Source organism: Gossypium hirsutum, chromosome A04 (genome assembly GCF_007990345.1).
Source record: "Gossypium hirsutum isolate 1008001.06 chromosome A04, Gossypium_hirsutum_v2.1, whole genome shotgun sequence".
Taxonomy (NCBI): Eukaryota; Viridiplantae; Streptophyta; class Magnoliopsida; order Malvales; family Malvaceae; genus Gossypium; species Gossypium hirsutum.
Window position 1 is genome coordinate 68665011 of NC_053427.1, and position 15938 is coordinate 68680948.

General features: G+C 32.3%; 2 protein-coding genes across 2 annotated transcripts; both read left to right on the forward strand.

Annotated features, from left to right (window-relative positions):
* Window positions 1-4394: 4394 nt before the first annotated feature.
* Window positions 4395-6190, forward strand: LOC107933786 (polyubiquitin). The gene has a single exon (XM_016866070.2). The coding sequence runs from the start codon at window positions 4673-4675 to the stop codon at window positions 6044-6046; it is 1374 nt and encodes a 457-aa protein (XP_016721559.2). The 5' UTR covers window positions 4395-4672; the 3' UTR covers window positions 6047-6190.
* A 1695-nt stretch (window positions 6191-7885) lies between these two features.
* Window positions 7886-9175, forward strand: LOC107933797 (uncharacterized). The gene is made up of 2 exons (XM_016866080.2): window positions 7886-8260; window positions 8390-9175. The coding sequence occupies exons 1-2, from the start codon at window positions 7889-7891 to the stop codon at window positions 8903-8905; spliced, it is 888 nt and encodes a 295-aa protein (XP_016721569.1). The 5' UTR covers window positions 7886-7888; the 3' UTR covers window positions 8906-9175.
* Window positions 9176-15938: the final 6763 nt, after the last annotated feature.

Below are 15938 nucleotides of genomic sequence, written 5' to 3' on the forward strand. Positions count from 1 at the left end.
GCATAGCATTATCATACCCAGAACAGAATATCAGACTATCAGATCTACAATTTTAGGGTTTGGTTAACCCTTACCGACCCTACTGTAGGCGTACAGTCAATTGGAACGACCTGTACGACCTTAGGGGAAATTTTGGAAATATGGGCCCATATGCCCGTGTAGGCCACATGCCCGATTGGCCTTGCCTGTGTGGCCCACACGGCCTGGCCCAAAAACCCACACGCCTAACTTGGCCTAGTCCGTGTGGCTCCAACGGCCACACTCTGGCCACCACATGGTCGTGTCTTACGCACGGCCATGCCTTCGTCGACCACACGGCCAACCACATGGGTGACCATACGCCCGTGTAGTGTCGACAGAACAGTTTTTTAGCTTTTTCCAAAACTCGTTTTTTTTACGTTTCGAGTACAGACCTGGTTCGATTTTGATGCCACTACAAACATGAACCCTCTAGAACCTAAAAATCGACCTAACAAAGCTCCGAATTAGATTTAATACATGATTAAATTGAAACTATGAAACCAACAACAGTTCCATTCAAACAACCAACATTTACCCTAACACTGCGAACGATTTAGATTACAATTCTGCGAGAGGAGAGCCCTGCACTTCATGATTCGCAGCTGCCAATATAAAGAATCAGGCTCTAAATGGCAACTTGGAAAACAAAACTACAGAAGCGTTAGACCCTACTTACCGAACAATCGAAAGAAAACATAACAGCAAAATATCGAGATTCGTTGACGGATTAAAACAAAATAAATGAAGTAACAAAAAGGGTGAGGAATAAAGAAGAGAGAAAAGCCAAAGAAAATTTTACGTCGTCAGATTCCTTAAAAAAAGGATTTTTTCGAAAAAATAAAAAGTAATAAACACAACCCTTATTTTCCTCCGACTAACACCTCAATCTCAATCACTTCAGAATTTAAATTCCACCAAAACTTTATCACGAAACCAAGCAAAAATAATATCCATGCTCACATAAGGATTCAAATACAAGACCTCCAACACACTAACTCCCTTACCACTCGAACCAACAGGCTCATTTTAATATAAATCAACAGACAATTTTATAAAAGCCCACTCAACAAGAGTAAGACTAGGATTTGAAAAAAAATAACAAAATTGGCAAAGATGAGACTTGAACCCAAGACCACACACACACACACGCAAAACACTTAACCACTAAAGCAGATACACCATTATGTTAGATATATATAGAAACAGAAACAAATTCATCAGGGCGTTACAACTAGTCACCAATTTAATGAAATTACCTATCCAAAATTAATTCACCTAATAACTCCGCAAATATTTAATAAAAATATTTACGGGATTAGTTGATGAAAACAAGATCTCGATACCTCATTTTGCAACACCACTAACTTTAAGGTTGATACACTTATACTTTAACTAACTATCCAGTTAACAAATTCATCATATCAAAATTCAATATAATATTATAATTGACTCATTAATATTAATTAATAACATTTATGGGCTCGATCATTGAAAAATGAAATTTTGAAACTACCGTTTCCGACACTACTAGCTTTAGAATTGTTACATGGATGATTTGGTCAGTTAAGAACTACTTGCTCTAGGGAAATGGATTGGGAGCATTAACACAGGCTTGTCTAAAGACTCAATATCCAAGTGCTTGACCACAACCATTTTTTTAAAGACCGGACAATCATCGAATAATAATTACGAGATGATAGAGGGTGGTGCAAGTGGTGAGATTGCCGCACCAACATAAACTATAAAAAAAATGTCATTTTCATAGATTTTATACTTGGATCATTTTCGTAAATAATCAATTTATTTAGGTTAATTTTAAAAAAAACCAAGGTCAAATTTTAAGGGATAAGAGTCAAATAAAGTTAAGAGACCTGAAAGAAAAAATGCAATTCCTTTTAGATAGAGGAAAATAAACGTATCCCTTCCTTACACGTTAATAGTCCTTCTATAAAGGATTTTGAAAAATGACGTTATACCTTGCAGTTTCATCCAACATGGGAATTCATCAATTCAATTAACTGTTGAGACACACGATACTTCGGGACTTGACCCATCACAAGAATTTCTGTTACCACACTAATTTGTTGGCATATTTTGTCTTAAATTAACTTATTTAATTTTAATTCTATTTAAAATATTTTTATTATATTGATAAGTGACAATTTTATTACTTTTTATAATTAAGTGATACAAAATAGTACAATTATATGATCAATTATATTTTTTTAGTTTGACATTTCTATTTGATTTACATTTTATGTTTGCATAAAATAATAATTTGAATGATTCTTTTCAAATTAATTTATAAAGATAATAATGGTTTTAATTTGTTTTAGTTACTTAATTATTTAAAATTAGTTTTATAAGTGATAAAGTGACGTCATGATAAGTTGATAAACGACGTCATGACGTGACAACATGTTTCTTACTAAATCGAGTTTCTTATTCTAGTTAAATTTTGTTATATTTTTTCAATCAAACTCTAATAACTATAAGGATATTTTAATCAGATTAGGCCACGAATTTCAGTCTATAAATTGGGCTTTTAGCAACACTAGAGAACTTGATTTAATAACATAATTAAAAGAGAGTTTTGTGGGAATTTCGAAAGAATTTTGTATTTTGAGTTTGGATTTTTTTTTTTTTGTTTCTCTATCTTGTACTCCTCTTTGGTTATTTGTTGTTTTTAGTGAAGACTTTTTTTTCTGTGATTTTTATCTTATTTAGAGGAGTTTCTTCCCTTAAAATATTTATGTCTAATTTCGTTTATTCATTTTTGTTCATTATTTAATTCGGGCTTATCACTAACATTTATTAAATAAAATCTGAAATACAGCTTGGAATATAGCTCCAAAAGCAACAGACACTTTTCGCAAGCATATGTACTGCTTCATTACTAGACCGACTAACCCATTGAAATTTTATGTCATTCCTATTCCGAAGAATCTCCTTGCAATCAGCTATAATAGTGCCATATTCGGACCAATCAGAGGAGTAGATAGCATAACATAAAGCCTGTGAATCTGTAAACAGAACCCCCTTCATTCGACAAGTTAGTAGAAGACCATTGCAGAGCAAAGCTCAACGCCAATTATTTGCTAGAATTTGTTATTAATTTATTGGAAATAAATTATATAAGGATAATAAATATATAGTTTTTAAACACCAATAATATAATATCATATTATTAACTTTTAAAAATATAAAAATTTTATTATATATTTATCTATATTTAATATCTTCTCTAACTTAATTTAACTTTAATTAAATTACATAAAAAATTAATAAATTTAATAAATAAACAAATTTCCTTCTTTTATAATTTTTAAATCATTTTAGTTCTTTTTATATTTAATGGTTTTTTTATTTGCTTTCAAATCGTGTTTTATATTTAGCCAATTAATTCTTTTAATTTTTAGGCAGGTATATTTTTCTTTTTTAATTTTAATTTTTAATTCCTATTTTTTAAATTTTTAATCAAATTTCAGAATTTGATAATACTAACCATGGTGGTTATAATTTTTCTAATTTTTATTTTTTTCTTTTTTTTCTAAATTTTTAATGGTTGATTTTAGTTTTTTTTCAATTTGTATTTATGATTTTTATCAGTTTTTTTATTTTTAATTATCGATTTAAGAATTTTAAAACTTTATTTACTTTTTATTATATTTTTCCCGTCATATAGTTTCAATGTTTTCCCCTAAAATTGTAATTATTTTAATTAAATTACAGATATATTCTATATATGATTGAGTATAGAATGATATTTGTAAATATTCAAAAATTGATAATGTGGCATTAATTTATTTATGTCTAAAAACTATATATTTTTAAAATTATCCTAATATAAGCTATCTCTAAACTTATTTGAATTCTTTTAAATTTTTTTAATATTAAATATGATATAATTTTTTTTGTTACACTACATATTTTATCTTAATCATTTTATTTATTTTATATTAGAATATTTATATTCTTTTAAAAAATGGGTACCATTATAATTAATTATTATGTAATAAAATATCTGTATGTATTTTATTTACTTTCAAATCTTATCATATAATTAAAATATTAAAAAAAAGCTTTAATGCAATGTTCGGTAAATAATAATATATCACATCATCATTAAATAAAATAAAAAATAATAAACTTATAAATAAATGTTAAAATTTTATACTCTAAATTTCTAAACCTAATTTCTCGAAAGTTATTAATATCTATTTATAATAATTAAAGTTAATATTTAATTATGTTTAAGTGAATCAAATATTATTCTTTAAAAAACAAAGTATACATTATAATAATTAAGTGAAAAATATTTATTCAAGTAAATAATAATAAAATAGGTATAATTGGAATTAAAAAATTGGTTAGTGGAGTTGGATGAGGAGGTGGGGATAAGGAAACGAGAAGATTCGTGAATTAATTAGCAAGTTGTTTAGGCCAATCTTAGAAACAGCACCGTGTGGCTAACGAAACTGCACGCCGACTCATCTGACCGCAATTTTCTCGTTTCCTCCAGACCTTCCAACCTAAGAAAATCCACACCCTCTCTTCTATATAAGCATCGCCTCACCGCCTCTCTCTCTCCATCCAACGCAAACCGATTTAAGCTCTTCTCAAATCTTTTTTCAATCAACTCTCTCAAACGATGCAGATCTTCGTCAAAACCCTTACCGGCAAGACCATCACCCTCGAGGTTGAGAGTTCTGACACCATCGATAATGTAAAGTCTAAAATTCAAGACAAGGAAGGCATCCCACCAGACCAGCAGCGTCTCATCTTCGCCGGCAAACAGCTCGAGGACGGCCGTACCTTGGCCGATTACAACATTCAGAAGGAATCCACCCTCCACCTTGTCCTCCGTCTTCGTGGGGGTATGCAGATCTTCGTCAAAACCTTAACCGGCAAGACCATCACCCTCGAAGTCGAGAGCTCCGACACCATCGATAATGTGAAGTCTAAAATCCAAGACAAGGAAGGCATCCCACCAGACCAGCAGCGTCTCATCTTCGCCGGAAAACAGCTCGAAGATGGCCGTACCTTGGCCGATTACAACATCCAGAAGGAATCCACCCTCCACCTTGTCCTACGTCTTCGTGGGGGTATGCAGATCTTCGTCAAAACCTTAACCGGCAAGACCATCACCCTCGAAGTCGAGAGCTCTGACACCATCGATAATGTAAAGTCTAAAATTCAAGACAAGGAAGGCATCCCACCAGACCAGCAGCGTCTCATCTTCGCCGGCAAACAGCTCGAAGACGGCCGTACCTTGGCCGATTACAACATCCAGAAGGAATCCACCCTCCACCTTGTCCTCCGTCTTCGTGGGGGTATGCAGATCTTCGTCAAAACCTTAACCGGTAAGACCATCACCCTCGAAGTCGAGAGCTCCGACACCATCGACAATGTCAAGTCTAAAATCCAAGACAAGGAAGGCATCCCACCAGACCAGCAGCGTCTCATCTTCGCCGGCAAACAGCTCGAAGATGGCCGTACCTTGGCCGATTATAATATCCAGAAGGAATCCACCCTCCACCTCGTCCTCCGTCTTCGCGGGGGCATGCAGATCTTCGTGAAAACCTTGACTGGCAAGACCATCACCTTAGAGGTGGAGAGTTCGGACACCATCGACAATGTAAAGGCGAAGATTCAAGACAAGGAAGGGATCCCACCAGACCAACAACGTTTGATCTTTGCAGGGAAGCAGCTTGAGGATGGGAGGACCTTGGCTGATTATAACATCCAGAAGGAATCGACCCTTCACCTTGTTTTGAGGCTTCGTGGAGGCATGCAGATTTTCGTTAAGACATTGACTGGGAAAACAATCACATTGGAGGTGGAAAGTTCGGATACAATTGATAATGTGAAGGCGAAGATTCAGGACAAGGAAGGTATCCCTCCAGATCAGCAAAGGCTCATCTTTGCTGGAAAGCAATTGGAGGATGGGAGGACTTTAGCTGATTATAACATTCAGAAAGAGTCCACCCTTCACCTTGTTCTTCGTCTCCGTGGTGGGCAGTGAGAAGTTAATTCTTCTTTTGTCTTTGTTCTAGCTTAAGATGGTCGCAAATAAGCCTTTAGGAAAGTGCCTATTTTCTTATCTCTTAATGTAACATGTTAAGCTAAGTAAACCTTCTGTTTGGAATAAAAGTTTGGTGATTTCGTATCTGCTAATTAATTGCTGAATCAAATCTTTTCAATGCAATGATCACTGTTGAAATGGGTAATTTGTGATGCTTAATGTATTGTAAATTAGAAAAAAAATCAGTGTTGACACAGCAAAGAACCACATGATTGGGCTGCCAGCATTAGATGAAATGTTACTTGATAGTTTTTTATGTCTTGCAAAGCAAGACATAAAAAGGGATCAAAGCAATGAAGATTTAGAAACAAAGGTAGAACTTATCATCTCATATTTAAGCAGCTCTTAAGCATATTTGCTACTTGTTTTATCAACTTCGGTCTTGAAAACAAGTACTATTCTTGTTCTTCGAACACTCAGGACTTGGATTTTATTTTGTGGAAAACAAGACGTGTGTTATGAAATTTTCATATATCTGTACATAAGCTCTGCAACAAAGACAGAGGCAGGTTCTCTGAAAAATCAAAACACAATTTTTATAATGTGTACAGATGGAGTTGGAGAAATGAGAAGTTCTATTGTGTTGCCAATGCAGCTGATTAAGTTTCAATATGGAAAGACTAAAGTACTTTTGTGGTGTCTATTTTAGGCTAATATTTCTACCCATATCAACTTTGTTTCATTGGAAATGCCTACTCCTACTCTAGACACAAAGAACATACATGTTTTTCTTTTCTGAGACTACCCATTAACCCTTCTTCTCAATTTCAAATCGTAAGTCCTATCCAACATATTGATTTAAAATCCAATTTCTTGACTTATGGGTATCATGAAAAATATTGATAAATAGTTATCATTTTATATTTTCAAGGAAAATTAAATGGAAAGCAAAAAGAAAAAGCTACTAACTTTTAGAGTAGTTTGGAAAGTTAATGAGTCCATGAAAAGCCATAGGTCTAAAGCTCACGATCATTTTGGGCTAACTTCCAAGTTACAGTAGAAATTGCTTAATCTAAACCGCCATAAATTCCAAAATCTTGGGAAAACGTAAAGAAAAAGGGTCATTCCGAGAATTGAACTCGGGACCTCTCGCACCCTAATCGAGAATCATACTACTAGACCAAATGCCCTAATTGATTTTTGCTCATGACATCAAAATATTAAAGAAAGATTCCAAAATTATATATGATATTTTAATTATAATTTAAATATATACGCAAAATTTTAATTTTGATTTAAGTAAAACATATTTAAAAAAATAAACTCATAAATTTATTTTTATATTGAATTAATATAATTATTTGTGCATGTAATATATAAACATAAAATAATGTTATATCAATATAATTATTAATAATTTATAAGAATTGAACCAAATCAAAATTTCATTTATAAAATTATACAAAATTAAAATTTATGTATAAAATTACATATTAAATTAATATTCAAATAATTTGCGTTAATTATTTGTGTGTGTACAGAAGATATAATCTTCAAGCTAACATAAAGCGGATATTAATTGCAATGTTTAAAGAGACGTTTGTGAGTCATGAGTTATGAGTTGCTGGATTATTTCGGTTCACTATCCATGATTTGTCCTGATTGGAGCTTCAATTAGAAAGCAGATTATATTTGACAATGGGCGATTACGAGAGTTGATACCACCTGCTTGTCCTGGGTTGGTTTAGAGTCCCCCTTGGTGGTCCACTATTATGACATACAGAATCAACATGACTGCAACAAATAGTATCCATATCATGTATATGGGTCTCTTACGAAAAGATGTGGAGTTGGATGAATCCATGGCCATCACCACATCTTCCACTGCCCAAAGGTTCCACCACTTCTATATTCCAATGCTTTTCCTTATTCTTTCAACACCATACAACCCCCACACTGATGCTGATAAATAACCCTCTCTCCCTCCATGTATTCCCCCCTCCCCCTTTTTTCTCAATGGCTAATAACCTCTCTTTATGTCTCGTAGGAGCCATGGATCGTCTCTGGTTTCAACAGATTATTCTTTTCCCAGACCCCTTTTCACCATATTTCCCCCTTGAACCAAAGCAGCCCCTCTCAGAATCTACCACTACAAGCTCATCATCTTCAAGCCTCTCTTTATCATCTGTTGCAGACCAAGAAATACCAGCGCTGGTAAACAGTAATAATAATAATAAAATGAATGAAAAAGAACTATGCTCATCAAGTTCAACACTCTTGAAATATGTTTCTTATTTTTTGTTTCATTTTTGCTGTTGTTTTTCATGGTGATCAAATTCTTAGGATGATCCTAAAAAAGAGGAAAAACAATTGAAGAAAAGATCAAGAAGAGGGAATCTTAGTCGTTCACATTCTCCATCACAATCGACTCATAAACATCAGAGGATTAACCATCAATGCAAACTGCAAAAATCCACGAGTTGTAGGAGCTTGAAAGACTTGGAACTGGAAGAAGTAAAAGGGTTCATGGATCTTGGATTTGTATTCACAAAAGAGCACTTGAACGCCAGGATGATTAGTGTTATCCCCGGCTTGCTCAGACTTGGATTTTCCAGAACTAAACGGATCCATAATGAAGTCAATGTTGATGCTGACCAACTATCTAAAGACGATGATATTGAACAAGAAGAGAAGAGAGGTGTTATAAGACCATATTTATCAGAAGCTTGGCTGATTAAAAGACCCGATTCTCCTTTGCTGAATCTAAGAGTACCAAGGGTCTCTGCTGCTGCTGATATGAAGAAACATCTCAAGTTTTGGGCTAGAACTGTTGCATATGTAGTTCAACAAGATTCATAAAACAAGAGAGCAGATCCCAACTTCGAACCTAAATCTACCACACAACTAGGTCTATAGCTAGCTGCAACTGTAAAAAGAGGAGTTTGTAATAAAAAAGTCATAAAAGATAGTGTACTCTAAATAAAAGATGAGCCAAAAGCTCTTTTTGTCACCATTTTTAACTACTAGTAGTGGTTAGGATAAATGGAAAAAACTTTAAAAAGGATCTTTTTCTTTTGTTATATTGAGTCATCCAAATTGCTGAAAAGATAAGGCAAACCAAAAAAGGAAGATGATCATGATGGTCCTACCATGTTCCGGGTTGAGAAAGAATCAGAAACAGTAATAATAGGAAACATGGCTTTTAACATCCGCCAAGAGCTAGCTCCATTTCTACTGTTCTATCCCAAGTTTTGTCTGCATTTGATGTTGAGAATGTCCATGCCCATGCATATATGGCCATGGTATTCCTGTGAGGTTTAACATATCAAATCATGGGGGGAATGGTTTTTTCTTTCATAATGATTATTTGTCCGGCATTCTTAAATCTTATTTAACAGACTTTTAGCAGCATTTTTTTAGGTTTATAAGCACCGCTAAAACAATTTGCGGCGTTTTTATAAGCGCTGCAAAAAATGCCAATATAGATTACGCCACTAAAATTTGTGACGTTTATGTGAAAAAAACACCGCTAAAGGTCATGACCTTTAGCGCCGCTTTCCCACAAACGTCGCTAAAGGTCATGACCTTTCGCAACGCTTTCCCACAAACACCGCTAAAGGTCATGACCTTTTGCGGCGCTTTTACCTAAAACGCCACTAAAAGTATGACCTTTAGCGGCACTTTTATCAAAAACGCCGTTAAAAAAATGACCTTTAAAAAAATTATTTTAATTAAATAAACATTTATTTAGGATAAATATTATATTATGTTTTATTTTTGAAATTTGAACTTCAAACTATATATTTTTAAGTATAAATAAAAAAAATTACTGTTTAAATTAAATTTTCTATGAAAATTTTAACTTTAAAACTAAATATAAAAATTGATGAATTTTAATTTAGAATTTAAAATAATAAATTAATAACACAATTAGAATCTAAAAGTTAGAACTCAAGTTATCTTAAATATTAAAATAAAAAAAATAGAATCAAAACTAAAATAAATAATAAAAATTAGATTAAATATAAAGATATAAATAAAATACAGCAAGTCCAAATACATCATCTTGTTTGCGAACCTAAACAACATTGAAAATTGGAAATTTGGTCTTTCATAAAAAGACAAATTGCTAAGTTTTGAACTAGGAATTCTAATACCTCAGAGGACAATGCAAAGTTTAAAGCTTCATAAACTACACTCTCATCAGGACAAGATGCCAATGAACCTACAAACAGAGGGGAAAAAATATTATAGATTTGAATAGTCTGCAAGTGCCTAAAGGATTTTTGTACACTACTCCAATCTGTTAATGCAGAAGTCATTGAAAAGGCTGTGCATAATATGTACCTACAACATACAAAATAATGTAACGTGAAACCCAAATCCGTTAACTACAAAATTGCAGGAAAAGAGAGAACAACTTAATATTTTGGTTAATTTGGTTGGTTTTCGTTAACGAAACAAAATTAACCCTCAATATTTTTTTAATGGATAATTCTACATATCCAACCAAAATATCAGAACAAATCAAAATCTACAAGCACAATACAATGAAGATATTAATCACCATCAGATGTTAAATTAACACATAGTAAAAGTTCAAAACAAATAAAATGAAGGTATAAAAACTTAACAGGACTAATCCTAACTAATAACCAAAATAACATTCAAATATCAAATTTTCTTAAAATCTCTTCTGTTAACCAAACTGAATTTTTTATGGTTAACCAACAAACCGAATTTGGTCAGTTAATTCAGCTAAAAATAAAAGAATATTAGCAAAAAATTATAAATTGAATCAGGACCATGTCAAATTTTCCTAGAAAACTTCTAGTCAATAAAAATTTTAAGAAAGCAGTCCAAAAACTCCAACACTCAAATAAACTACATATGTAAACTACATACAAATTGTTTAAGATAAGGATTGATGTATCAGTATCTTAACCTCAGTTTTCTTCAAGTAACCAAGTTACATATACTCAACACCTCAAACAGATTATGAAGGTATAACCTTGTAATGACTTACCTTGATTGCAGCACCAAAACATGACTCGGCAGTTGTACTACTCTGAAACATTGTTGGGATGTTTTCAAGCAATAGTTCTAAATGCTGGCGGCACTCAATCCTCGGAACAAAAAAAACCAAGTCAGTACAAATACTACTTTCTGCACTTTAAATTTTATTATATTTAATAAAACAACATTGTTCAAGATTGGAGACAGATGTCTTAATTTTGAAAAAAGCCAAAGTTCACATGTCTTAACTAATTTTGAAATATAAACTTTCGTATCATTTTCAATTTATGAAAATTACAAGATCAAAAGCTGGATGTTTTCTGACGCTCAAGTTTCCACTGGCCTTCATCTTCTTGTATTTTAATTAATCAAGTATACCACAACCGAATTCTTTTAATAGAACCTTAAAAAACATGGATACCATAAAAATTAAAAGGATAATTACAGATGGTGACACTATGATCCATTTTTACAGCTAATATATAAAACAATGCTATATATATATATTATATAAAAACCAATAGGTAGCAAGGGATTACAGGCAAGAGTTAGTAAAATCACTTGCCATTTCAGCTGCTCTTTCCTCAATAACTACACCTTCCGATTCCACTTTATACCTTCCTACTCCGTGTTCTTCTTGCAACCTAGAACAATTCCAAACAAAGCCCAGTCTTTTATTTGACAATAAATGTTGTGTGCAGTGAACGGAGCAGCCAATATTTTAGAAAATAAGGTAATATTTCCTTGGAATGAAAATACTAAGAAATTGTCTTTCAAGATTTCCTATATTAGAAAGAGAATGGAAGAAAATGTATAAATGGGGCACTTACAGCATCTTCATCTATATTCATAACTTCTGATACTGATGATGAATTTTTGGATCTCTCTTTCTTTTTCTTCTCTGGATCATAAAATTAAATAGCGTTTCTATAAATTTAAAATATCACAAAAGCCCTTTAATGACCGACACATGTAAAGAACAGACAAGAGTTGCAAAGGAGAAAAAAAAAAGGAAAATAGATAATAAATGCAACAGATAAATTACCTCTGCCAGGAACCATACAATCCTCCATATTTAATTTTGTCTTAAACTCTTGCCTGGCATCACTTCTTAACTTATTAACTGTGTCTTTGACACTATTGAGACCAAAATGTAACAAAAGGAAAGCAGAAAACAGCAATGAGGAATAAAATCCATAAGTTTTGATTTGTATATCTATTATAGCTTCAATAGTTATTCAGCAAATAAAAGTCCTTCAGTAGTCTCCATACCTAAATTGCATTTATTCGTTTCCTTTTGATATTGTGATGCTAACTTCTTAGCCCCGAGTAAAAAAAAAACATTTATGTAAAAGATTATAACAATTAAGCATTACTGACATACAACTAACGATTAAAATAAAATAAAACATATATGTAACAAATAAATTGTTGGTCAGAAAAAGTTGTAAAAAATGAAAAAAGAAATGCAGTCAACTGGCTCACTGTAAACTTAACTGCAGACTTTGAATATGCCATAAAACATAAATAAAATCCAAAATCACCAATATCACCCTGAAATGAAATCATTTGCTAGATGAAGGCAGTGGTTTTTGTTAATGCAATACAGAGGGTTATTACATTTAATGTTACATTCACATCCAAATTACTCTCGGATAAAAAAATACCACAACATTAATTATCAAACAATTCCAACCAAAGCAGTTCATCTTGCATATCAAAGCCAGAGTTACTACTTTATCTTATGTAAGTGTTATTTCACAATATCAGTCATTTGCAATCAATCTTAAAAACATGGCTCAGTTATGCAATTGTTAGACAGCATCTTGGTAAAAAAAAAAACATTGTTACATTAGCAATCAATCATTATTGAAGAGAAAAAAAAGTGAAAATCATGTGATTAGCAATCAAACATTGTTACATCAGCAATCAATCATACTAAGTATATATACATGCTGAACACATACTGGTATTCAAAACTCACATCAAATCAGTGTAACATAGTGTTATACTTTAACGTATAAGACGATCAAGCATGCCAACAAGAAGTTTCAAAGCATCAACTGCAATGCCTAGATAAGGTAAACTTCATTGGATATTTAGAAAGGTTAGGTTTCTTAATTAGTACATTACTAATGTTTTACAGATGCAATGCCTACTTGGCAGATTACACGACACGAATACATAAATGTCTCAAATTTTATATAAAATAACTTGAACATGATATGATATGGTAAAGAACCCAAACACAATAGGATATACGAAATGCTATTGAATAAGTAAACTAGCACTAGCAGCCTATGGATGGAGGAAAAATCAAAGATAAGGGAGCTATGCAATCTCACCATACCTTTTCAAGCTCCTTTGCGCAGGCATTATCGCATAGTTTCAGCTTTTCTTCGGGTGGCAAACCGGCACCATCGGCATCTGGCGAGTTCAACGAGATGATCGAAACTCCGAAAAGCAACCCCATCACATTTGTTTTAAAGTAAATCTTCAAGTAGTTTGAGCTAAGTTCACAAAGATCTCGGGAAATTGATTCATTTCCCTGTTAAGTTAAACTAAACCGAAGTTCAACATTGTCATCCCAGTTTATATGTAGATTTAAAAGGACCATGAGTCAAGTATGATAATGAATGTGAAATGCGAATTTTTTATATTAGTTTATTCACATAACAAAATATTAGAGGTGGAAGACTAGACTGCAGTAAAACAAGACTATTAAAACCTATATTGATATTAAAAAGCTAGCAATAATCACTAACCTGTAAAAACAGATCAGTATGGGATTTTCCTTCATATAAAATTACTTTTGCCTCAGCTCCTACCCCCTTAAGAGCTTCTACAAGGTTTATACTGCACAGTAAACATCAATGTCAAGAAACAATACGCCTATTTCTGTGAAAAATAGTAGTAAACCCATTGCAGCAGTATGATGTCTGTTCATGAAAATACATTCACTACAGAGCACAATCTGGCAGAATCATTCCAATTGCAATCGTTATTACTTAATACATCTTATAATTCAAGAATAAAAATATAGTAATGGAATTAAATAGAAGTAACGAAGGTATTAAATGGTTAACATCTAGGTGCTATATCCGATAGAACTTAGTTACCACTATGTCAACAGGCATTCTAACCTGGCATCTGATAGTATTGAATAATCTGAAGTTCCATGAAAAAGTTTAATAGGAGGAAGAAAAGAAGCAACTTCTCTATTGCGTGGATCTTTTATTCTAACTTCAGGAGAAAATTGTTCAAGGATTCTTCCCCTTCCATGATGCTGTAACATTGAAACAGAGCTTTAGCTGGCCAATAAATGGTACATGGGGTAGTAAAAGGAAAATAATAAGCATAGAAAGAATAGTTACCAGAAAAATATTATAGGGACTATACCTTAAAAAGATGGAACGATAAAGGCCTCGACTGTGAAAATGGTCGACCAAATTAAATAAATTGTACCTATTCACAATTTAATGGGAATAAGCACGTATCTGGGTGCAACTAGCAATCTATTTATACAATTTAACAGGGGAATAAGACCATATAATGTACAACTATCAATCAACAGAAAATGATTAACTGGTTCCATAAGAAAACGAGATGATCGACTTTTCTCTCTTCTTCTTCCTCCTCCCCCTCTTCTCTTCCTCCTCTTCTTCTTCCTCGTTCTCCTTCTCTTCAACTTCCATTTGTAAAGCCTAGAATTAAAAGAAACCCTAACAGATCGAGAGAAAATGAGTAGCTATGGTGGGTGAATTCAGTGCAGTGAAATGAAAAGGAAAGGAAAAAGAAGTGTGATTGGTTTAGGTGTATTGACTTGGTGTTGCTGGAAATGGGAAATTTGGGGGCAAATTTTGAGAGTTATTTGGGGGATTTAGGGGCGCAACTGAAATGAGAATAAGAGGGAGTAACGAGCGGGTAACCAAAAATTGGGGATTTTAATTTTCTCTTTTGCGGCGTTTCCACTAAAAACGCCATTATAGATCAATTTTTTGTGGCGTTTTACTTAAAATCGCCACTGTTGTTTAATTTTAAATTTTTTTCATTTTTAATATATTTTTTTCTATTTTTTTCTTTTAAAATTTTTGTGTTGAACTTATTATTTTTTGAATTTTTTAATTTTGAATATTGAACTTTTTTAATTGAAATATGGACTAAATTATTAATTATTATATATTAAGTTTTTTATTTTTTTAAATTTTAATTTTTTTTTGAAGATTTTTATAATTTTTAAATTAACATATAACATACAAAAGGAAACTTTAAGAGATATAAAATGGAATCGATGAATTAAAAAAAATAAAAAATGACACAACAATACAAGCATTATTCTTTTAAGAATGGTCCGCATTAGTTGTTTATACACATTTTAAAAAATAAATACATCAATATAATACATTATTTAATATATAAATTACAAAACATTAATATATCTAAGCCTTAAACCCTTACCCCCTAAACCTTAAATCATAAATATAATCTCTAAACCCTAAAAACCTAACACTTAACCCCTAACCCCTACCCCTTAAACCCCAACCCTTAAACCGTAATCCATAATCCTTAAACATATAATCCATAAACCTTAAAATAGTAACTCATACACTTTAAACCCTAAACCATATACCTTAAACCATAAACCATAAACTATAATGATAATTAATTCAATATTTTAAACTTAATACTATCTCTTTTATAATTATATAGGAAAATATTTATCATATAAATTAAAAAACACTAATTAATCTAAACCCTAAACTCCTAATCCTTAAACCCTAAACCATGAATCCTAAAACATAAACCCTAAACCATGAATCACTAACCCTTAACCCTTAACCCCTAACACCTAAATGACCTTAAACCTCAACCCTTA

Excerpts from the sequence above, each read along its gene's own strand:
- LOC107933786 (XM_016866070.2), top strand. The coding sequence starts at position 4,673 with ATGCAGATCTTCGTCAAAACCCTTACCGGCAAGACCATCACCCTCGAG.
- LOC107933797 (XM_016866080.2), top strand. The coding sequence starts at position 7,889 with ATGTGGAGTTGGATGAATCCATGGCCATCACCACATCTTCCACTGCCC. Across the intron at positions 8,261-8,389 it reads ACCAAGAAATACCAGCGCTG|GATGATCCTAAAAAAGAGGA; the intron begins GTAAACAGTAAT and ends TCAAATTCTTAG.